Raw genomic sequence first — 22,397 nt, forward strand, 5'->3', positions numbered from 1 at the left:
TAAAGTTAATGCTTCAAAAAAAGGGTAAAGTTTTTAAAGAGACAGAGTACAGATAGTCATAGATTAAAAGGAGTAACAAATAAGCCACATAAAAATGGAAAATTCAGAGAGTCTGGATTATGTATATTGTGTTATCTTTGAATTTTTTGACTGTGAATGTGCTAAGTACATAGAGACATTTCATTGTATGGGCTGTTAAGCTAAACCAGCATGTATATTATAAAGGTATCATGACTTCCAAATTTGGGTCTAAGGATATGTTGCTTTGGAAAAGAGGTTCTTCTCTTGTTTCCACAGAGGATGAGAACCTGTGGATTGCTTCTAGACTGGTGTGGTTTGATGGAACAAGACCCTCCCAAAAGTTGCTGTAAACAACCCCCCAAAATTACTATGGCCAACAATCATCAGGAAGCAGTATGGAGAAAACTACACCCATATTCCCAAATATTGTCTATAAATGTTTGTTTACATTTAAAGGGGGATATGATATAGATATGAATAATTTGCATTGGTATGGATCTTGGTTTATTGATACAAATTTAAGGTCAATTTTGTTATATGTATATGTATTTCTGATCTTGATTAAGGTATTGTGTTTGGGTAGCTCATTTAAAAATGTAATGTATAATTAAGAAATATGTTAATAGATGCTCATCTATAATAGTCAAGCTTGTAGTCATGTTAGTTAGATTTTCTAAATGTATAGAGATATATTTCAGTTAGATAGGTATTTTTCAAATCTTTCAGAGACCTTCAGAATATGGCATTTAAAATATTTTAATAACTTAGGACTTTTCATGATAATGAGACACATCTGCTCCTGGCAGCACAAGCTACTTCAAGAGGAAGATGGACATCGAAGAGGCTCCTTATGGAGTTTGCTAGCTATTTGGGCAAGAAACTGCTCCTGCCTGGACTGTTGAACTGGATATGAAGGACCCACAAAGAAGCCGGGCGGTGGTGGCGCACGCCTTTAATCCCAGCACTCGGGAGGCAGAGACAGGCGGATCTCTGTGAGTTCGAGGCCAGCCTGGTCTACAAGAGCTAGTTCCAGGACAGGCTCTAAAAAAGCTGCAGAGAAACCCTGTCTTGAAAAACAAAAAAAAAAAAAAAAAAAAAAAGAAGGACCCACAAAGAAATGACTGCTGAACTTGCCTAAAGGTGAGATGATCATTTGGGGTTTCTGTTTCATGAAAGAGTCTGCCAGACATTCTGCAGGACACAGAAGAAAAATGTGACAGACAAACTGCCAGTATAGGTGGAACTGTCTTTGAAATTTCCTGCTTTATGAAAAAGTCTGCTGGATATTATGGGCCTATGGACTGAATATGGATGCCCCAATGGTACAGAAGAACTTTTGGTGACTGTCCAGGCAGCAAGATGTCTCTGTCAATTCTAAAATTTTGGAAGCTGCTTGCAATGCACTTCCTATTTACTTAGGTAATGTTATATCCTTCTGGAGTCTTTGATGGAGTTGAAGAATTTATAGTTATAGTTTTCCTTAGTTATGATAAAAGATAAAGTAGATATAAATATTGTAACTGTAATTTTTGTTTGACACCTGTTTTGTTATATGTAATTTTACTATGTTAAAGTTAAAACCTTCCTTTTTATTTAAAAGAAAAGGGGAGGTGATGTGGGAATCCCCTCTGTGTGCTATGATTACCATTAATGAATAAAGAAACTGCTTTGGACCTTTAGCAAGGCAGAACTTAGGTAGGCAGGGAAAGTTGGCTGAATGCTGGGAGAAAGAAGGGCGGAGTCAGCAAGAAGCCATGGACCCTCTGCCACAGTCAGACATGCTGAAACTTTGCCGGTAAGCCACCGCCACTTGGCAATACACATATTAATAGAAATGGGTTAAATTCATATGTAAGTGTTAGCCAATAAGATGCTAGAACTAATGGGCCAAGCAGTGATTTAAATAATACAGTTTCTGTGTGATCATTTCAGGCCTAAGCTAGCCGGGTGGCTGAGAACCAACAAGCAGCCCTTCTCCAATATTTTGTTTGTTGTTATATAACTTGGCTAGCCTGGAACTTACTATGTAGACTAGGCTGGCCTCAAACTTGAGATTCATCTACCTCTGCCTTCCCAGTCCTGGGATTAAAGGCGTGAACCATCACACCCAGCTTGTTTGGTTTTTGAGATGGGTTTCACCATGTAGAGCCAAAGCTGGCCAGACGTGAACTCTGAAGCAATCTTCCTGCCTCGGTCTTCCAAGGGCTGCCATTACAAGAGTCACCACACTCAGCTAACAGTACACAAATTTGAGTTACTTCTGGAATTTTCTATTCAATAATTTTTGACTCTGGATAGCTGAAAGCATAGGAAGGCAGAGCCCCATTTGTGCTGCCTTTACCTCCATCTCAGGTCCTGCGATGGGCTGACTGCCACCTTCCACTTCTGTTTCATTTCCTTTCCCCCTGCACCAGCTGTGGGCTTTATGGCTACTCTGGTAAAGGAGATCTGCCTGGGCCTCACAGTGCCCATGTTCCCTGCCAGCCCTATTCAGGAAGAAAGGTGCCATCATCACACTGGGTTCTGGCCTCAGCAGCTGGGTCTGCCACACAGAACACCTCTGTCTGGGATGTACATTACCCAAAGGATCTCAATAGGCAAGCAGTCTCTTCATGACCAGTATTTGCTGTTTTTCTACATGGCTATGGCAGCGGTACCCTACATACAACATCTGAGTAGAACCCCAACCCAGAGGAACTCTGCAGGGGTCAGGGCTGAGTGGGGGAGTCTCCTGAGAGAGGACCATGGAGGTCCTGAGCTTTCTGTGTTATGGGTTGCAGAAGGACAAGAGCAAAGTCCAGGCTATAGGTGGGGTGAGTTTAACTGACTTGTGTGCCTAGTGCAGATGGCCAGAAGAATATTACCTGAGTGCAGAAAAGAGGGAGGATGTGCACTCTGCTTGCTACTGTGCCCTGAGGCTCCTTAACTGTATTTTATCAATGCTGGAGGAATTCTTGATGACCTCTTTGTCTTCTGGCATCAAATAACCAACAGAAGTTTGAGAGAAACACATTACTGTTTATGCTGATGAAATGTTTCTACATTAAGGGATCCTGCTCTGAGCTGTGGGCCTCCAGGCCAATGAGCCCCAGGGCTATGACAGGCAGGGGTAGGCTTTGGGACTCTGGGTTCTGGCTGTAGAGAAGCAAATAGCAGTGGCTAAGGGAGGGGTGGGAGACAGAGGAGTGCTCTCATACTGGAGAATCGCCAGCCAGCATCCTGCTCTGGCCCTGAATAGGATTCAGAGTAGACGATGCTCCCTTGTGTTGGAGTGACCAGAGCAGGCAGTGGAGTTTGACCAGTTCCTACACAAAACACACTAAGGCTAATCTGCCAGGGGAAGCTAATGCAGTTATCTAGCCTGCCTGCCACAACTGTAGCATCCTTGGAAGGTCGGTCCACCTTAAGCAGCAGCGCCCTGGTGCTGGCAGGTGGGATTTCCCGCGGGTGGGGAGCATGCGCACCCTCTGTTAGGAAGACCTGGGCAGCGCAGGGCGCTTCCTTTAGGGCACCAGCCTTCTAAAGGCATTTCTCCGTCTCCTATTTACACATGCCCTCAGTCAAGCCTGCGGCCTAAGTTAGGTAGGACTCAGAGGAATTCGGTGGCCCAACTGTAGGGTCTGGAGGGCTGCGAGTTGGGTAAGGTTTTTGATAACCACGATGCCCCTACCTTGTCACAGCAATCTTCCCCAACTCCCTAGTGACTGCCAAGGGACCTTCAGCCTGTCCCGGGACTGTGCTTGGGGAGCACATAGGCCCAAGAGGGGTCTCGCGCTGGGGCCTGCGGCTACAAGCAAAAAAGCCGGACTTCCCACGGTCCTGCAAGTACATTAGGAAGCGGCGCGTGCGTGGAGCTGCGGGCTGGTCCGCAAGAGGAGTCGGCGGCCGGCGCTCCGCCCTTGGCCCGCCCCCGCCGCGGCCCCGCCGCCGAGTCCACCTTAAGGGGCGCGCTGACATCAGCGCGCCGCCGCCGCCCGTGGGGTGGGATTTCCTCCGCTGCCGCTGCCGCGGATCCTGCGCCGCGTCCAGCCCGCGCGCCCGACCCCGGCCCGACCCGGCCGGTCCCGCCCGCCCGGCCCCGGGGAGGGATGCGGCGGCGCGGCGCCCAGGATGCCCCGCAGCCCCGGGACGCGCCTCAAACCCGCCAAGTACATCCCGGTGGCCACGGCCGCTGCGCTGTTGGTTGGCTCCAGCACCCTCTTCTTCGTATTCACGTGAGTCTGCGCCGGGTCCAGAGCCTGGTGGTAGCGGGAGGGGGGGGCGAGTGGGTGCACGTGCCCCACGGGACGGCGGCGGGCTGGACGGATCAGCAGGGGGCGGCGAGGCCAAGGGGCTGCGTCCCGGGAGCTCGGACAGGTGAATGCCTGGCCCCTCTGTGCGTTCTAGCAGGCCCTGGGTGTGGCTGCAGCCTTTCCTTTCCCGCGGTGCTTTGGAGGGGGACGCGTGTCACCCAGTGTCAGTAGCCCTCCTCGCAGGCAGAATGGGAGCTGTGAGCCCCCTTGTCGCTGCCAGCATGCAAAGCCAAGTTATTCCTGCGATTCCCGCGTAGGTGTGGCCTGCTCCACAGTCGCGGCTGGCCACTCCCGGCCTGGCAAGGGCCTTTTGCCCTCTTTGAGTACAATACTGTTAGAGGTTCCAGGTCAGGCTGCACCCAGGCTCCGATACCTACATTTCTAGGCATGAGGAACTAAAAGACCTCGGAGGCCAGGTCACCAGTTGTGGGGAGGGAGCACTCTTGCTAGCCTGGCACCCGGTGGCTCCAGCCTCAATTTCTTGACACAGGCTGGTTCACAGGTCAAGGGGTCTTAGTGGTATTCTTGAAGATCCCTGACCACTCGTTTCTTTCTGCAATTCCAAAGCCTTGACATAGCCCAGGTGACCAGGGGAATGGCCATTTGTTTCCAGGTTGGACAGCCTGGATGTGAGCCTGGAGTGGACCCGAGCCACCCTTTCCACTTGAGCAGCATTTGTGGGAGTCTGAATTCTGTGCCTGCTGGGGGAGGAGAGTCCTTACCTGGAGGCTGGGGTTGGGTGGGTGCCACCGGCTGCAAAGAGCAAGTTTAAAAAAGGCCTGTGTGGACGGGCTTATTTCTGGCTCCAGAGAGTCTGTGTGTTCTTGTCACTCAGATGTCGGGGACTGTGGGGCACGAAGGGGTGGTGGTAGGTGGGCTTGGGGAACTAGGACTAGAGAAAACACATCTTGGAAAATTCAGTCTTCCAGAGGTCAGAGTGGGGTTCTGTCTCAGTGGGTTGTCTCAGGTACAGGTCAGTGTCTTGTAACAGAACTTTAGAATTAAGTCATGAAATATGAGAATAAAAGTTTTAAGGGAAGTTAAAATCCTCTGCCCCCTGCTCTCTTCTCCTGTGGCTTCTGAGGGGCCATCTTTGGTGGCTTCTGGGAACCTGACCCATCCCCAAGCTTTATTCTTTCTCTGCTCCCATTCTGCTGGGCGGTGCTTCTGCTGCTGTTCTTGAAGCTGGAGTTCTGGGCCCATACCTGTTGGTGCTCTTGAAGTGTGGGATTCTTTTTAGGGGACAGCACCTCAACTGTGGTAGCCTACCCTGACTTAGGCTGGCCTTGTAGTTGGGAAAATGTGGTATGACTTGGACCCCACGCAGTCTGTGTACATCCTCATCTGCCCCTTGTGTGAGTCCTTGAGGTGTGGGCATGGCTGGCTCGTATCTTACCCGCCCCACTTTGGCTCTGCTGGGGGGACTCAAGGTGGCTCTCTTCTCAGAAAGGACTCTGCTAGGCAGCTGTGCTGATGTTGGGTATATCAGGGTCCAGGCCGGTCTGGTAGCCATACTGGGTTAGGTATCTTTTTCAGAACAGGATTGGTATCCTCTCAGGGCCTTCCTCCTGCCCTGTTTCTGCCCAAGCCCACCGACACCCCAGACACCAAGAAAAGGGAGTAGTTTCCCAGCCTACCCTTGGGGCCTGTACAGGGTCCTGGGACTTTTCCTGGAGGTGAGTGTCCCCCATGTCTCCTCTTTGCACAACTGAGTGTGAACTGCTCCTTTCAGGGCACAGTTTACTTACATGCCAAGGAGAAGTGGGTCAGCTAAGAAGGGGAGCCTGAGGACTGAAGGATCAGGGAAACCCTCCCAAACCAGCTCACCCAGAGGGTAGTCCCAGCCACCGTGCAGGCTCTTTCTAGAAGCCGCTAGCAGCAGGCAGGGTGTGAGACGTGGCTTGGCTCTCTGGAGGTAGGGTGCGAGAGTAAGGTGAATTCTGAGCCCCTTTCCCGGAAGGCCTGCTGGGGTGTGTCTCTCTCTGTGTGGTATAGTGCCAAGCTGGGTTTGGTGCTGGGGTGGGTCCAAAGGCTTCCTCCATGCCAGGTTGCCCCCAGATCCACTTTACAAAAGGACATGGATAATGCATGCCTGAGGGTGGAGATGGCTACCAGGCGGCCAGTCCTAGAGCTGTTAGGCCATTTGGGGACCTGGGGAGGTAGAGCTGGTTCTCAGGTGGACCTGAGCCCTCTACATAGTTAGAAGCCTGGTCTGGGACAGCAGGCATTCCAGATCTGGGCCTCTGGCAGCCTTGGGAGATCTAGGTAATGAGTGGAGCATCATGGGAGGGAGGCCTAGGTGTGAAAACTCTGAACTCTTCTGCCAGGCTGTCCCGCTTGTGACGGGAGCTGCTGCTTTTCTGAGCCGGTTGCTCTGTGTGTCCAAATGTCTAGGGATTGGACAGGTGGGGGCAGCTGCCTCCTTCTCCAAGTCCTGGATTGTCCAGGGTGAGTGGCTGCTGCTGTGGTTCCTGGATGCCCCACAGGCTAACGATGCTCGCAGATAGTGTAAGGAAGAACTTGATTAAAAGAAAATGTCTTGAGTAAAAATTTTCCATTCCACATTTAGCTTTGGCAGATATTCTGTCCCTGAAGTCACCCCCTTACTGGGCGGTGTCTCTGCTGGCCTAGGCGGGGCTCTGGACTCCACCTGGGTGGGGCACTTAGTGATGGTTTGTGTTCTTGCCTGAATTACTGTTGCTCAGAGGCCATCTCAGACTAGAGTTCTTGGAGCCCCAGGGCTAGGAACATACACCCACAGCGACACACAGACAGACAGACAGACAGACAGACAGAAACACACACACAGATACACACAGAGACGTACTCTCACACAGATACCCTACACATACACACACACACATACACACACAGAGACCCTACATACAGAGACAGACAGACAGACAGACAGACAGACAGACACACACACACACACACACACACACACACACACACGTCCCTAGCAAGGCTTGAACCAGCCAGGAAAGGGTGTCTAGGTAGAGCTGTCCTACTCGCTGGAAGCCAGATGCCCCACCTGCAGACAGGGCCTCTCAGTCTCCCTGACTTTTTCTGACCTGTAAGTTCAGCACTCAAAGTAGTGCCTGCAGGGGTATGGAGGCTGTCTCCAGCTGGGACCACTTGGAGCCAGCCAGAGTGGGCTGGCGTGGTGTGTCGTTAGGCCCAGGCTGGAGTAGGGGAATTCCACAGGCAAGCACTGCAACTTTCTTGAGTAGAAGGCTAAGCAAATAGGTACCTAGTGTTCTGCCTGCCACGTCCCTTGGGAAGGCTGGCATGTCCTCTTCTGTGTCTTTGTGTGTCCTCACACAACCCGTCAGCCTTCAGTCATTCTTGTGTGTGCTCATGATTACCCTGTCCCTGCGGGAGTGGGAAAGCCTAGAGAGCCCTGGGGCTGTGGGCAGCTGACCTAAGACAAGCCTGAGGGAAGAGGAGGGGAGTAGCACGTGAGTATATTCATGTGTGCCCATGTGGTAGTCTCTGGGCATGAGCAAGTGTGCGGGTATGTCTACATGATGTGTGTGCCCACAGTAAGCGTCTGCATGCAAGTCTTCCTGCATGTAGCTGTGTCTGCAGCTGTGTGCTGTGCTTACATGTGGAATGGCTGTCTGTGCTTTCATGTATTTGCGAGCTGCAAATTCGTGCTTCTGTGTGCACACATGATCTCTGTGGATGTGCCTTGGAGCATGCTGTGTTCACATGTGCTCATGTCCATGTTCCTGCATGTGCTAGTATGTGTTGTGCTCCTGCCTACAGCCCCTGTCCCTGCTTGGTGCACAGGCTTTCTGAGTCTGGACCCTATCTAGACCCTGGTGGGGAGGCCACTAGTCCTTTTTTCCTTAAGAGGGCCTACTTAGACCAGAAGGCCTCCAGCAGCACCTAGAGAGGACAGACGCTTGGTCCTGGACCTAGGTCAAGCTTTAGGGTCTTAGAAATGATGCAAGGACGGCGACTTAGTGACTTTCCAGCTCAAAGTGCAGCAGGCCTTCTGACACCTTCCAACACCCACTGGCCCTGCTGTATGTTTGTGCAGGTGGTGCTCATGCTGCCCAGAGGCTACCCGGCACCTCCCCGCCAATCCTACTCCACCAATGCAGATTGCCAAGCATGGCTCAAGGGTACCCCTTTACTCCTCAGGCATCTTACTCGGTCCATATGGCCTGCTAAAGAGCTTGAGGCTCAAGGGGCAACACAGAATACAGTCTACCAGGCTGGTGGGGAACACTCTTCAGCCCTGGGAGCTAGGCCTTTCTACTTCATAGGGAGTATGAGACTAGCCCAGGTGAAAGCCAGGAGTCAGCCTGGCCCCAATGCCTGTGGTCTTCAGTTTCTTGTTTACAAAGAGGGAGGCTTCATAGCTAGAAGCACCGAGGGCTTTGTGCAGGGCAAGTTCTTCTAAGGACTGAACCTGTGCCTGGCTTCCCCATGTACACCCCTGCCTGCTTCTTCGACACCTGTGTCTGCCTCCCCATTACAGCTGCCCTGGGACCCCTCACCACTTCTGCAGGTGGCACTAGGGTTTAATGGTGTGAACTTTTACATTGTACCCATGTGGAACCAGCCCCTCCCATAGTACACCACAGGGAGCTGATGTGTTCTACCCAAGTCAAGCTGGAAAGGACCCCAGCCAACAGGCTTGGCTGCTTCTCTTGGGCATGTCTTCCCTACCTACTGAACTCTTTGTTGCTGGGTTGGGCATATTTTAGGGTGCCACCGTTGCTTTGCTGAACAGCATGGATTGGATGTCACAGACATATTTTCAGTGCCGTTCCTCTGTCAGGGACGTGGAATATAGAATATATCGTGTGAGGGGTGAACACTCCAGGCTGACAGGTTGGGTGTCATCTCCTGCTGGACCCTCACGGCTGTGGCCTGTGCTGTCATGCTGTATGTCCGTGCTGGCCCAGGGAAGAGGATGGGGTGTCATGGCTGGTGGCCCCATAGAGGGTGCTGCCGTGGGAAGCAGGAGCTTTAAATAGCCTCTTGCTTCCCACTAAAAATAGTTTTGCTGCCATGGAGGTGGTTGCTGGGGCGGCGGGCCTGGCTTCTGGCCAAGGCAGGCGTGGGCGCACAGCGTGGACTGTGCACTCTGGTGCCGGGTAACTGCAGGGCCTGCAGACGGCCACCATCACTCTGTCTTGTGGTTAGGGCAACCACGAGGGAATCCCCACTGGCCTGGCTCCACAGAGGACCAAGCACGGGCAAGAAAATAAAGCCCTATGTGTACCCCACCACCTGTCTTAGCAGCCAGTGACACTGAAGAAAACTCCTGGGAGCCTGAGGCCAGAGGAGCTTCTTGAACCTGGCGGGGGGACTTCAGTAGCCACTACAGGGTCAGGACTAGGGGCTCGAGACCTGGCATGTCACTGTGGAGGGGATTCTGTAAGGCCCCATCAGGGCCGAGGCAGGTGTGCCTGAGGGAGATGTGCAAAGCCCCTGCAGAGAAGCTACAGAGAGAAACCTTCTAAAGGAAGGCTTCCTGGAAAAAGAGGCAGCCTTGGTCCAAGTACTGTGGGATGGTGAGAGATGGGAAGTACCGGTAGGGGCGTGTGCTTTTCCAGTGTTTATAGGTCTCCTGTGCTGTCCAAAAGAAGGGACTGGCAGGACTAGGGCTGTGCCCCATCAGAAAAAGGAGAATATCGCACAGGCACTGGCTGAAGCAGGGTTGTGGCTCTCCATACCTCCCCACTGAAGAGCCCATATAGACACAACTCTGCCATGGCCTGACCCAAGCTGCTGGGTAGCTCTGAGTTCCCAGTTCCTCCGTCTGGGTCTCTTTATGGCAGCCTGGGCAAGTTGCAGCTGGGTTGGCTTAGCTTTGTGGCCATCCCAGTGCTGTGGCCCTAGACTGATGGGCCTCTCCAAAGTATGTCCTCAGCTGTGAATTATGTCCTAGACATGGCCCTGGGGATTGCCAGGGTCAGAGCTAGCCCGAGGATATGGTGGAGACAACCAAGGAGTACCAGTGGGCCTAAGATCTGCTTGTGTGACTGCCAGTGGCGTGCTGGCAGCCTGGTGGGCCCAGATGCATACATGGGGCTGTGTCTTATAACCCTGGCCTTGCCTCCCTCCTTCCCAAGACCCAGCGCTGCCCGTTGTCCATTGCAGATGCCCATGGTTGACAAGAGCTGTGTCTCCAGCTATCCCTGTCTACAATGGCATCCTCTTCCTCTTTGTCTTGGCCAACTTCAGCATGGCCACCTTCATGGACCCTGGAGTCTTCCCTCGAGGTAGGACCCTGTATAGGGCAGCTCGTCTGCTTCTTTGCACTAGAGTGTAAGTGGCTGATTTGGGATTCCCACTAGGTGGGCTGGGCAGAGATTAGAGAGGTCCTCTCCTGCTAGGAAACTCACCTTCCTGTACTCTTGCCACCCTACTGGGCTCCTGATGTTCAGCGGACGAGGATGAGGACAAGGAGGATGACTTCCGGGCTCCACTGTACAAGAATGTGGACGTGCGGGGTATCCAGGTCCGCATGAAGTGGTGTGCAACATGCCACTTCTACCGCCCACCCCGCTGCTCACACTGCAGTGTCTGTGACAACTGTGTGGAGGTGACCACCCCTGCCCCACCCCCCACCAGGCCCTGTGCCCAGTTCCTACCCTCCATGCGTTCTGACACACTGCCCCTGCCAGGACTTTGACCACCACTGCCCCTGGGTCAACAACTGCATTGGACGACGCAACTACCGCTACTTCTTCCTGTTCCTGCTGTCACTCAGTGCACACATGGTGGGTGTGGTGGCCTTCGGCCTGGTCTACGTGCTCAACCACTCAGAGGGGCTGGGAGCTGCCCACACCACCATCACGTATCCTTGATCCTCACATGGTCCAGCCCAAGGCAGTGTGTCCTGGGGGTCAGTGGGTACCTGACTCTTCCGACAGGAGAGTCACTGTGTTTAGGCGAGAGGGGACCACGGAACTGTGTCACTGCAGTGGGGGTGGGGTCCCCATGTTCTTGCCTCAGCTGTTGGCCTTAACGGGCCAGCATGGCTGTCATGTGTGTGGCTGGCCTTTTCTTCATCCCTGTCATCGGCCTCACTGGCTTCCACGTGGTACTGGTCACGCGGGGGCGCACCACCAATGAGCAGGTGCAAACCCTGTGGGCTGGGCCTCAGGAACCCTCACGTGAGGTTACTTAGGCAGTTGTGGGGGGAGGGACTTGGCGTGGGGCCACAACTACCCATCCTTTGCACACTTGCCACCCGTGGACATTGTGGCCACCAACAACTCAAGGCCTGGAAATGCTTTACCCTCCTGCAAGGGCAGGCAAAGATAACCCGGGTATAGGGCACCCCTGGGCCCACCGTGCCTACACTGCCTCCCATGAAGACCCCTACCTTTGCCTGGCTCCCTGCTTGTCCTGGGTGGCCAGGCTGGCTGAGGGGTCCCATGTCCACAGGTGACTGGGAAGTTCCGCGGGGGTGTGAATCCCTTCACCCGAGGCTGCTATGGGAACGTGGAGCACGTGTTATGCAGTCCCCTGGCGCCCCGGTGAGGCCCGGCTGGGTAGGGGGACAAGGAGGCCTGTTCTGGGTGTGGGGTGGGCAGCCTCGGACCCTCAGCCTGGTTCCTTTCTGCTCCGGCCAGGTGGGGTTGGCCCTGCCCTTGTTTGTTCTGGCCTGTTTGTCTCGCCACTGACCTCTCTGCCCTGGCACAGGTATGTGGTGGAGTCCCCCAGGATGCCGCTCTCCGTGAGTCTAAAGCCACCCTTCCTGAGGCCTGAGCTCCTGGAGCGAGCTGTGCCCCTAAAGGTCAAACTTAGCGACAATGGGCTGAAAGCTGGCCGCAGCAAGGTGGGGGTCTGGACGGAACAAAGCGGATGAGATTGGGGTTGTGGGGTGTATGGGTGGGGACGGGAAGAGGTAGAGGAACTAGGCAGGTGTCTAGAGCCACAGGACGATACTATTTAAAAAAAAAAAGTGAACTTCAAGCCAGGTGTGGTGGTGTACACCTTTAATCCCAGCACTTGGGAGGCAGAGGCAGGCAGATCTCTGTGAGTTCGAGGGCAGCCAGGTCTACACAAAGACACCATCTTGAAAAAAACAAAACACACTTCACCCACCACTGCTTCCTCTTTGCTAGTCCAAGGGCAGTCTAGACCAGCTGGATGAGAAGCCTCTGGACCTTGGACCTCCACTGCCCCCCAAGATAGAAGCTGGCACCTTTGGAAGAGATCTGAAGACCCCAAGACCTGGCAGTGCTGGTGAGGTGGAGGGCAGCTGAGGAAAGGGACATGGACTGGCCTTGTGTGACTCACCCATGACTCTGCTCCCTCTTCCCAGAGAGTGCCCTATCAGTACAGAGGACTAGCCCCCCAACACCTGCCATGTATAAGTTCCGGCCAGCTTTCCCCACTGGTCCCAAGACACCCTTTTGTGGACCTAGTGAGCAGGTAAGTCCAGGCTCTGCCGCGCTCTGGGAGGGACCTGCCCCTGGGAAAGAGCCTTGTTTGGTGGTGGTGTCCTGTCTTCTTTGCCATACTTGTCACACAGTTGTCGTGGGCATGCTGGCGAGACTCCAGCCTGTGGGCATGCTGAGCTGGGGTCCCTTAGAGGGGAGCAGATGAGATCATCCTGGGCTGGCCTTGCCCATAGACCAGGTGGGCAGCTTCGCCCCCTAGCAGTTAGGATGTCTGGAATTCCACCATCAGTCATTCTGTAAGACCCACGGGAAGCCCGCAGAAGAATTTAAGGTTTGTTTGAGAAAGCACATTTATTTTCCTGAGTTAAGTACTTCTTTGTCTACCACTGTGGAACAGCCTGTGGAATGACCAGAACCCTGAGTGTTCCCAAGGCTGCCATCCCTTCTAGAGGTTTCCTGAGAGACTAGTTCATACATCTAGACCAGTTCTGCCCTGGGGACCTCCTTCCCTATCTGGTCCATTGGGTGAGAATGTGGGCTTCTGTGGGAAAGGGGCCATTCTGGGGGCAATGTGGTAGCCCTATTGCCTAGCAGGAGGATTGTAGGTTGGGACGATGGACTTCGGACACCCTTCCTGGGTCACCACCTTCCTGTGATTGATATGTACCCCACAAAAGAATCCATATGACTGCCTGAGTACACCAGGACAGTTGTACTCTTACAGACTTTGGAATTTGAGGGGCCTGTGGCTCAGCCGTAGTCACAGAGACTAAAGCAGCTGTGGCCACTCTAGGTTGGAGAGACCCAAGACCGCAAACCTTGTGTCTGGAGAAAGCAGCTCTGTCTGGTCTTCCACACAGAGCCCCACCCTTGCCTTAGGAAGGGTCCATGTAGCCGATCTTACTCATTGTGGGCAGAGGCAAGCCCCACACCACCTCTCCTTGGGAGACAAACTCTAGGAACGTGGTACTGAGTCTTCTGTTCCAACTTCCATCCATAGTAGGCACTGGAGGGGTGGATGTGGGGCAAGGATGGGAACCTTTTGATCTGTAGATTGTATTAGTTGCCCTTGCTTCCATGGCTGCTGTATTGAACCACACCCTCAGAGTTCTTGGTGCTGTAGGTTCAGGTAAGGGGTGAGGGGTGGGCAATGGTGAGAGTCCCCTGTCCTCCTACAGGTCCCAGGTCCTGACTCCCTTACTCTGGCAGATGACAGCACCCACAGTCTAGACTTTGTGTCCGAGCCCAGCCTGGATCTTCCAGACCACGGGCCTGGTGGTCTGCACCCTACCTATCCCCCTTCCCCACCCCTCAATAACACGGATGCCTTCTCAGGTGCCTTACGCTCCCTGAGTCTCAAGGCTGCCAGCCGGCGGGGTGGGGACCACATGACCCTACAGCCACTGCGTTCTGAAGGTGGGCCCCCCACACCCCACCGTGGTCTCTTTGCTCCTCATGCACTGCCCAACCGAAATGGCAGCCTATCTTATGACAGCCTACTTAACCCTGGCTCACCCAGTGGCCATGCATGCCCCACACACTCCTCCGTTGGCATGGCCAGCTACCATTCACCCTACCTGCACCCTGGGTCATCAGATCCACCACGGCCCCCACCTCGCAGCTTCAGCCCTGTGCTGGGTCCCCGACCTAGGGAACCCTCTCCTGTGCGCTATGACAACCTGTCTCGGACCATCATGGCCTCTATCCAGGAGCGCAAGGACAGGGAAGAGCGCGAACGGCTGCTGCGCTCCCAGACTGACTCACTCTTTGGCGATTCTGGTGTCTATGACACACCCAGCTCCTACAGCCTGCAACAGGCCAGTGTGTTAACGGAAGGTCCCCGTGGCTCTGCGCTGCGCTATGGCTCCAGGGATGACCTTGTGGCTGGGCCTGGCTTTGGTGGTGCCCGCAATCCTGCCCTGCAGACGTCATTATCCTCGCTGTCGAGCTCCATGAGTAGGGCACCGCGGACATCTTCTTCCTCCCTACAGGCTGACCAGGCCAACAACAATGCCCCAGGACCCCGGCCTGGCAGTGGTTCGCACAGGTCACCTGTCCGTCAGGGCCTGCCTTCCCCACCAGGCACTCCCCGATCGCCCTCTTACACGGGCTCCAAGGCTGTCGCCTTCATCCACACGGACCTCCCAGACCGGCCACCCTCACTGGCTATGCAAAGGTGGGTACCCAGAAGTGTAGATGGGTTTCTCCATGTAGGGCCCCTTATGACATGGTTCTCCCAGCTCATCCTGGAGACCTATGGTTGTCTGCAGGGACAGTGCACAGTGGGTGGGCCTTACCTGCCTTCAAGGCCCCTTAGTTACCGTTGTGGAAGGTCTGGTTCTGGGTACATTATGCATGTGGGAACACACACATTTGCATGCTGAGCTAGCACAGACTTGGCCCAGGGCCCTCACTGGAGCCAGCCATACATGGCTCTGTGGACTCCTACTCCCCAGGTACATTGTCCCTCCCTGGTCTTGCCGTTTGCTCATCATGCTAAGACTAAGGGATATTGCCGAACCACAGCTGATATGTACTTGAGCATGCAGCCCCAGAGAGCAGGGGTCCTCCATGCTTAAAAATGGGGAAGGACAGGTAGAACCCAGGCGCCTGAGCATTGATTTGTTTTGGTCTCTAGTGAGACCTGAGAGGAGACCCTGTTTAGGCTCTGTGGCTACAAAGGACCCATGGGGCATGCCCACCTATGCAGGAGCCAGTTTGGTTTTCTCAGGAATGGTGAGATGGGTGACCAGCTCCAGAGTGCCCTCAGGGGAACAATAGTCAGCTCTGGCCAGATGCTGCCTCTCATCTTCCTGAGAGACAGTGGAGAAAGAGCTGGGAGTCCGCTACCAGGCTTCCCAACTTCAAGCCCAGTGTGCAGGGTAGGGCCCAGAGACTCAGGCTAGCTGCTCTTTGGCTGATTGAACTGGGAAAGAGGAAGATACCTGTGAGGATGCCAGCAGTCCTGGCAATGTCTGTCTGTCCTGTGATAGCACAGTCCTCTAAGGCAAGGACTGCCCAGGGTCCAATCTGCATGTGTCCTATTGCCCACTGTCCTGTGCTCACTGTGTGTGCATGTTTTGATGCAGGGATCACCCTCAGCTGAAGACCCCCCCAAGTAAGCTTAACGGGCAGTCCCCGGGCATGGTCCGTCTGGGGCCTGCTGCCAGCCCTATGGGGCCCAACGCCAGCCCTGCCCGGCACACGCTGGTTAAGAAGGTGTCCGGCGTGGGTGGGACTACGTACGAGATCTCGGTGTAAGAACTGAGCACCACTCATCTGCTGGGATTCCACGGGGACCAGGACCCCCACAGTAGCTCCCACCCCCGTCAACTTCTCTGCCCCAGGGCAAGGAGGCTACCCAAGCCTGGTGTGGAAACATCAACAGGAAAGAAAGCCCCGCCTCCACAAGCTTGTGCTCCGGCCTCTACCTGTCCATCCACCTACCTACTCACAGGGCAGATGGATCCAAGGTTGTGGGCTGTCATGGGGACCTGGACTGCCTCCTCAATCAGCCAGTCTCAGCCCTGCCCCCTATTGCCCTCATTCCCCAAGGCCAGTCCTCGACAGTCCCATGGGCACTTCCTTTCTGGATGGGTTGCTGTAGCCCTGTGCTCCCAGCTGCTCCTAATCCATGGCCTTCCACTGACCTAGCTGGTAGCTTGTTGCTTGGCAAGGCCTATGCTTTGCAGGGAGTGTAACCCTGGCCTGCTCTGGGTTGTGATGACGGATGGACAGATGGACAGATAACCCAGCTGTAGCAGGGGTCCCAGCTCCCTGTCCCTGTCTTGCCTGGCTGGTGGGTTGATGTCCCTGTGTCTGTATGCCGTGCTATGTCTGATGTGTTAGCGCTCGGCTGCCACTGTTCTTTCATCAAAGCCTTAACTTCTGCTTTATGCTCTTGTGGGAGGTGATGGGGGATTGTAGGCCAGAGCGGGGAGGGGCCGGGCGCTACCCCCGGGACTGGTGGGGCCTGGAGCCTACTCGCTCCCTCTCAGGCCTACCCTGCCAAACTGGAGCGTCCTCACCCCAAAGCATACAGAGTTCCCAGCACTGGCTTGGCCAGTGCCGCTGGAAAGCATATCAGGGGTCCATTCTCCCCCTGGCGCCAGGGACCTGAGTAAGCACATGGCAGCGTCCGCTTGCATTGTCTGTTTTATGTTTTTATATTTACATCTATATATCTATAATTTTATTAAAAAAAGGAAAAATCATTTTGATCCTTTCCTTGGGCAAGGCTATGGCTGTGGGTGTAGGGGAGGGTGTCAGGAAAGGGGTTGGCCAGCTGGCACAGGATGGCACATTTCTGATGATGTGCAAAGTCAGGCCTAGTTGGTAAATGGGCCTTTGGCTGATGAGTGCAAAGGTCTCTAACCCCCAATCTGTGTCATACTGGACAGCAGGGTGTGCAGACACAGGCTAGGATCACAGCTGCCTCTTAGGACTCTGAGGCAGGTGCAGTGGAGGGTGCACATGGGGCTAGCACCTAGCTGAGAGCCCTACAAAAATTACTGTACTTTCTAGAAATCACTCTTCCGTGCTAGATGCCAAGGGACGATTGGGGAGGGCCAGAAAGCCACACTTTCCTGCACTAGGCTTCAGAATGGGGCTGGAGAGGGCTGGGCTAGGTCCCCAGTATTTTGGGAAGGGATTTTCAGGGACGCCCAGGGGAGGTGTCCAAAGCCTAGGGCCCTAAAGCTGTACCCCCAGCTGACCTCCACCTTTTTGCTTCTCTCTCACGGACATCGGCCCACAGGGGGCGAATTGGCACCTGTAGTCGTGGATGGGGGTGGCATGGTCCGCCTAGGGGGACTCCTGGCCTGCACCTGTGCCACCTTGGCCATCCCGAGGATCACCCGCCGCTGCGGGCCCCCTGGAGCGTGGCCGCCGGGGCGCCCCCTCGTGGGACCATTTGTCGGCTACATTCCGCTGCATCCAGCCTTTTCCCCAGCCTCTCAGGTCCCTAGCGGGGCACCAGTAGGTGGCTCAAGGGCCATGGACAACCTGCTGGGAATGCAGAAGACCAGGCTGCTGTAGAGCTTAGGGTGGGGCTGGATGTGGCCAGGGATCCCTGTCTGTTCCCTGTCAACCAGCCACATCTCGGCTCATCAGTCTGCCAGGGCCCATGACCCCGTGTCCAGGTGACCTCAGGAAATACCCCCACCTGCTGCAGGGGTCCAGTGCCCCACTGGGGGTGGTCCCAGAGCTACTGGGAACCAGCATGACCTTCACCCCAGCCTCCCTATCCCTTCCAAGCACTTTAAGCCACTTCCTCTGGGGAGCCCAGGCCTCTGTGGATTGGGCTGGGGTGGGGGTCTCAGGTCATTGCAGGTTACTGCACCCCTCCACTCCACCCCGAGCACATGAACAGATGCCTTAAAGTCCTGGAGCTGCCAGCCAGCCTGATGGACCACAGACCTGGTCCATCCACCTCTGCCTCTTGCCTGCTCTGACCCCACCTGGGCCTCCTGTATTCAGGGTGATGCTCTGGAAACGCCCTATCCTGCAGGCCTGGATACCCCTAGAAGGGCAGAACAGAACCCCTGCCAATTACCCCTTTCACACAGAGTCCTGTCCTGGGGTCCACTCTGGGCAGCAGCTCTGTTTGGGGACTCAGAATCTACTAAGCTCTCTTCTGTTCTACAGGATTTCCCTCCCTCAACTACCCTAATAAATTTTTTTTGTGTGTTTGTTTACCTCCATGGCACTATCCAGCAATGTGAATCCCCTTACTTTAGCCTTGGAAAGTGCCAGGAGGCTGAACTCACAGGGACCCTGGGATGAGTTGCCGATAGCCCTGGCAGGGTGGACAAGATGGGGTGGATGGGTGAGCAGATTCAGGGCTCTGACTGCTGAGGTCCTCCGGAGGACCTGGTCCAGGAGGTGAGCCCCACAGATTCCTTGCCTAGCTGTAGGCTTTGGGGAGGACCATCCTGCCACACCCTCAAGCTGCAGGGGCCCTTTGTGGGGGAATACTTTGTGAGGGCAGATAGGACCCAATACTGAGATTTGAGGAAGGGGCCCCAATGCCAAACCCCAACAGCCAGACAAGCAGAGTGCCTCAGAAAGTTTCCAAACCTTTCCCCCTCAAAACTCCAGTTTCCATGGAAACAAGCTTACATGCAAAGTGTGTCATGACTGTATGTCCAGCTGCAGGCCCAGCCCTCAGGACAAGCCCCTCCTCCACCCTTCTTTGCAGCTCCTGGTAGGGACTGTGTGCAGCAGTGCTGTAGACAGGAACCAGTAAAGCCACTGGGCCCCTGGGGCAGCGCCAGCCACCTGGCCTCCTCCTTGCTGGGGCATCTGGGCCTCTGGCCTAGAAAGGCAGGAAGTCGTCCACCTCGAGGCGTATGAAGGGGCCCAGTAGGGCCCTGAGCTTCCAGACAGCGGCTCGGCTCAGCAGGGGTGGCACCAACCCCTCGAAGGGTGCGGGGTCCACCACGTACACGTAGGCCGCTGTGCAGGCCAGCAGGGCACCCAGCAGCAGCCTCAAGGCCAGCAGCCTGCAGGCGGTGGCAATTAAGGGGTAGGGAATGCCCATGGGGATGATCCTGGGGGACTGGGCTCTGCCCAGAAAGTGACCTACCAGAGCTGGCCCTTTAGGCCCTCGGAACATCCCAGCTGTGGCCTGCCTTTCTGTCGGGGAGGGGGCTGTGTCAGAGCCTGTCCTCAGTACTTTAGGGGCCTTGGGGAAGGGCAGGTCCCTAGCCCTGAGGTGCCCACAATACATGTGAATTCCATCGTGGGTCAACCAGCTGTGCCCCTCTCCCCCTCCCTTTCCAAGAATAGTCTCTTGGAACCACTGGGCTCTAGCCCTGAGAGCTGGCCCCTGAGGTCCATTTCTCTGAATCTCCCTAGCAGTACTCTGGTGGGACTCTGGAATCAGAAGGGACCGGGTGGGGACTTACCTCCGTGCATGCCATCTGCTGCTGCTGCTTCCTAGCCTGAGTGCGGCAATGGGCCCTCTCCCTGGGGAAATCACGCTGTGAGGACCATGCAACCCTCACCCCCAGCTGGCACCACCTCTTCTGTGGGACTGGAGATCAGAGAAGGGTCCACCCCATCCCGACCTGGTTCAGCCCGGGTCCCTGCATCACCCCAGAATCTCCAGCTGAATGTCTTCCATCTGATCTAGCACACCCCGGATGTCCTTCTTGAGGTTCTAGGAGACATAGGAAGTGAAGCTGGCCCTCCATCCCTCCATTGTGCCATACCCACTGCCTCTCATGGCCGGCATCCCTACCATGGCCCTTTGATGACCTACCAGGAGTCCGGTGGCCTGGTTGTTCAGAGCCATGTGTACCTCAGCCACACCGTCCCACACCTGGGGGCAGGGAATGGGGAGCCTGCATCACTGCATCACACTCAAGGACACAGCAGGGGCTCCCTCCCACCGCCAGCCAAGCAGGCACCTCAGTGATGGCCATCTTCTTTCTCTCAAAGGACAGCCGGATCTGTTGCAGCTCACTCTGGGTGGGGAGGAGCAGTGTGGGCCCAGGAACCTGCTCCCTGCTCCCCAGGCCAAGCCCCTCTCCCCAGGGCCCACCTGGGACTGCCGCACAAAGGACTCTTCCCCCTGACAGAGCTCTTGCTGCTGCAACAGCTGCACAGGTTCCCTGTCTTCCAGGGGCCGGGTGCTGGCTGGCTCGGGGGACCGTGGGAAAGCCCCCGGGGCATGCCCAAGGCTGTGGAAAGTTCGAGGTGCTGCTGCATGGGTCCGGGGCTGTGCTCTCCCGCTTACCCAGGCCAGGGCTGTGCAGCTTGAGTGCTCGGCACACAGAGGCAGGAACTGCTGCCCTGGCCCCAGGAGGGCCCCCAGCTGCTCCCGAAGGTCCTGGTTCTGCCTTTTCTGGGGTCAAGGGACATAAAGAGAGGATCACCTGTCCTGGTTGCTTCTCAGGCAGGAAGCCGAAGCAGGTGAGCTTGGGCAGGAGCTCTGAGGAGTGCCCATCAGCCCATGAGATGCACTCACCAGGCTGTGGTTCTCCTGCTCCAGCTGTAGAAAGGATTGCTCAGCAGACTCCAGCATCCCACCCTCGAGCTGAGTGGGAGCTGTCCTAGGTGAGGCTGTGGCCCCTCCTCCAGGAGGCAGGGTTGGACATGGGAAGGGCCTGAGTCCTGAGGTGGGGGATCCTGTCTGCCTAGGTGGCCCCTTTTCATGCTCTGGATGCAGGGGCCAGCCCCACTCTACCTCAGCCTCCACTTCTCGTCTGGACGCTGCTGCCTCTCGAGCTCTCTGCCGTGGCATCTCTCCTTCTTCACTTGACAGAAATATCCCAGGTGCCTCTCCTCCCACTCTGGGTCCCCCACCCCCTGTCCCCGGAGCAGGGAAAGGCCTGGAAGACTCTAGTGACTGAGTGGACTGAAGCGGGGGCAGACAGGACCACCTCACAAATCCCTGACAGGGCTGATCTAGGCATCCTCCATGACTGTTTGAAACTGGGGCTGGGGGACACTGGGGATGAGAGTGTCCACAGGGCCCCAGGGGTTTTGGCCCCTCCATTCCTCCCTGTGACCCCTTCCTAACCCCAGGTCCAGGCTCTTGCCTGGCTGACCTGCCACTCTCTTTGAGGGCACTTCAGATGTCACCCTGGCTCACAAATCTACCCAGAATGACAGTCACAAAGGCCTGGGTACAGCCAGGGAGGTCACAATGGGCTGGCGCTAGGGCTGGGGCAGAGGTGAGACTAGTGGGCGGGCTAGTGGGCCACTCCTGCCCCAGCCCCGTTCTCACTGTCCCTGAAGCCCCTGCGACTATGTCTCTCCTCTGTGTGTGGAGGTATGTTCATGGTGCCCATCTATTCTTGGAAGGCTGTGCCCTGGAAGAAATCAAGTGTAACAAAAATGGCAGTTGTCCACACCCCAAGTTCAAGCCCCTCGCTGTGTGTTCCTGTCAGGATCTAGCTGACCAAAGGTGGGTGGGGTACACCATCAAGGCTCCACCCCTTTCGTTATGCCCTCAGGTCCAGTCAGGTTGCCAATGACCTGCTCCTGAACCCGGGTTAGCCCGGCCTTACCATAGCCATGCTCATGTCTAAGAGTGGGAACAGCCAACATGATACCACAAGCGTCTAGAGACGTCTTACTCTGCCCAAGGTTGAGCTGGAAAGCCAGTCTGAGGATGGGATGCTCTCTGCTTCTACTCTATGAGCTTGCACACAGCTCTGAGCTTTGAGGGCCCGCTCCAACACCAGAGGCCCTGACATCCCGTGCTGACAGATGTCTTGCTGCTCCTAGTTCTGGGTGCTTGCTTGGTGGCTAAGTTGCATGTTTTGTTTATTGGCAGTGCTGGGGATACAATCTAGGGTCTTGTACACACAAGGTAAACATTCCATTCCTGAGCTTCTCCCCAGCCTAGCTGTTTTTTTTTTTTTTGTTTCATTTTTTTTTTCTGAAACAAGGTTTCTCTGTAGCTTTGGAGCCTGTCTTAGAACTTGCACTGTAGACCAGGCTGGCCTCGAACTCACAGAGATCCACTTACCTCTACCTCCCGAGTCCTCCCGAGTGCTGGAATTAATGGTGTGCAATATCATCGCCTGACCTTATTTTTTCATTTTAATAGTTAATGTATCTTTATATGTATTGTGTGTATTTCTGTGTGTGTGCCGTATGCACATGTGTGCAGATGCACTTAGGGGCCAGAAGAGAGCAATGGGTGTTGAAGGAAATGGCGGGGCTGCGTCCTGCCACCCGGCCGCCGGCTAGC

General features: G+C 55.1%; 2 protein-coding genes across 4 annotated transcripts; one reads left to right on the forward strand and one right to left on the reverse strand.

Annotated features, from left to right (window-relative positions):
• The first annotated feature begins 4,112 nt into the window (after positions 1-4,112).
• Zdhhc8 (zinc finger DHHC-type palmitoyltransferase 8) lies at positions 4,113-18,345 on the forward strand. 3 transcript variants are annotated; one of them, XM_038346638.1, is made up of 11 exons: positions 4,113-4,235; positions 10,437-10,558; positions 10,724-10,881; positions 10,964-11,136; positions 11,316-11,418; positions 11,730-11,821; positions 11,988-12,123; positions 12,413-12,533; positions 12,613-12,722; positions 13,870-14,867; positions 17,448-18,345. In XM_038346638.1, the coding sequence occupies exons 1-11, from the start codon at positions 4,132-4,134 to the stop codon at positions 17,656-17,658; spliced, it is 2,328 nt and encodes a 775-aa protein (XP_038202566.1). In that variant the 5' UTR covers positions 4,113-4,131; the 3' UTR covers positions 17,659-18,345. The 3 variants fall into 3 exon arrangements, with proteins under 3 accessions (XP_038202566.1, XP_038202564.1, XP_038202565.1); XM_038346636.1 differs by lacking the exon at positions 17,448-18,345 and adding an exon at positions 15,781-16,905; XM_038346637.1 differs by lacking the exons at positions 11,316-11,418; positions 17,448-18,345 and adding an exon at positions 15,781-16,905 and having other exon boundaries at positions 10,964-11,059.
• Positions 18,346-19,007: 662 nt separating this feature from the next.
• On the reverse strand, positions 19,008-21,194 carry Ccdc188 (coiled-coil domain containing 188). Its single transcript, XM_038344616.1, has 9 exons — positions 20,664-21,194; positions 20,435-20,540; positions 20,238-20,347; positions 20,104-20,160; positions 19,956-20,015; positions 19,789-19,853; positions 19,600-19,660; positions 19,278-19,327; positions 19,008-19,194 (listed from the first exon to the last, which is right to left on the reverse strand). The coding sequence occupies exons 1-9, from the start codon at positions 21,192-21,194 to the stop codon at positions 19,008-19,010; spliced, it is 1,227 nt and encodes a 408-aa protein (XP_038200544.1).
• Between the last annotated feature and the right edge of the window lie 1,203 nt (positions 21,195-22,397).

Source organism: Arvicola amphibius, chromosome 10 (genome assembly GCF_903992535.2).
Source record: "Arvicola amphibius chromosome 10, mArvAmp1.2, whole genome shotgun sequence".
Classification (NCBI taxonomy): domain Eukaryota; kingdom Metazoa; phylum Chordata; class Mammalia; order Rodentia; family Cricetidae; genus Arvicola; species Arvicola amphibius.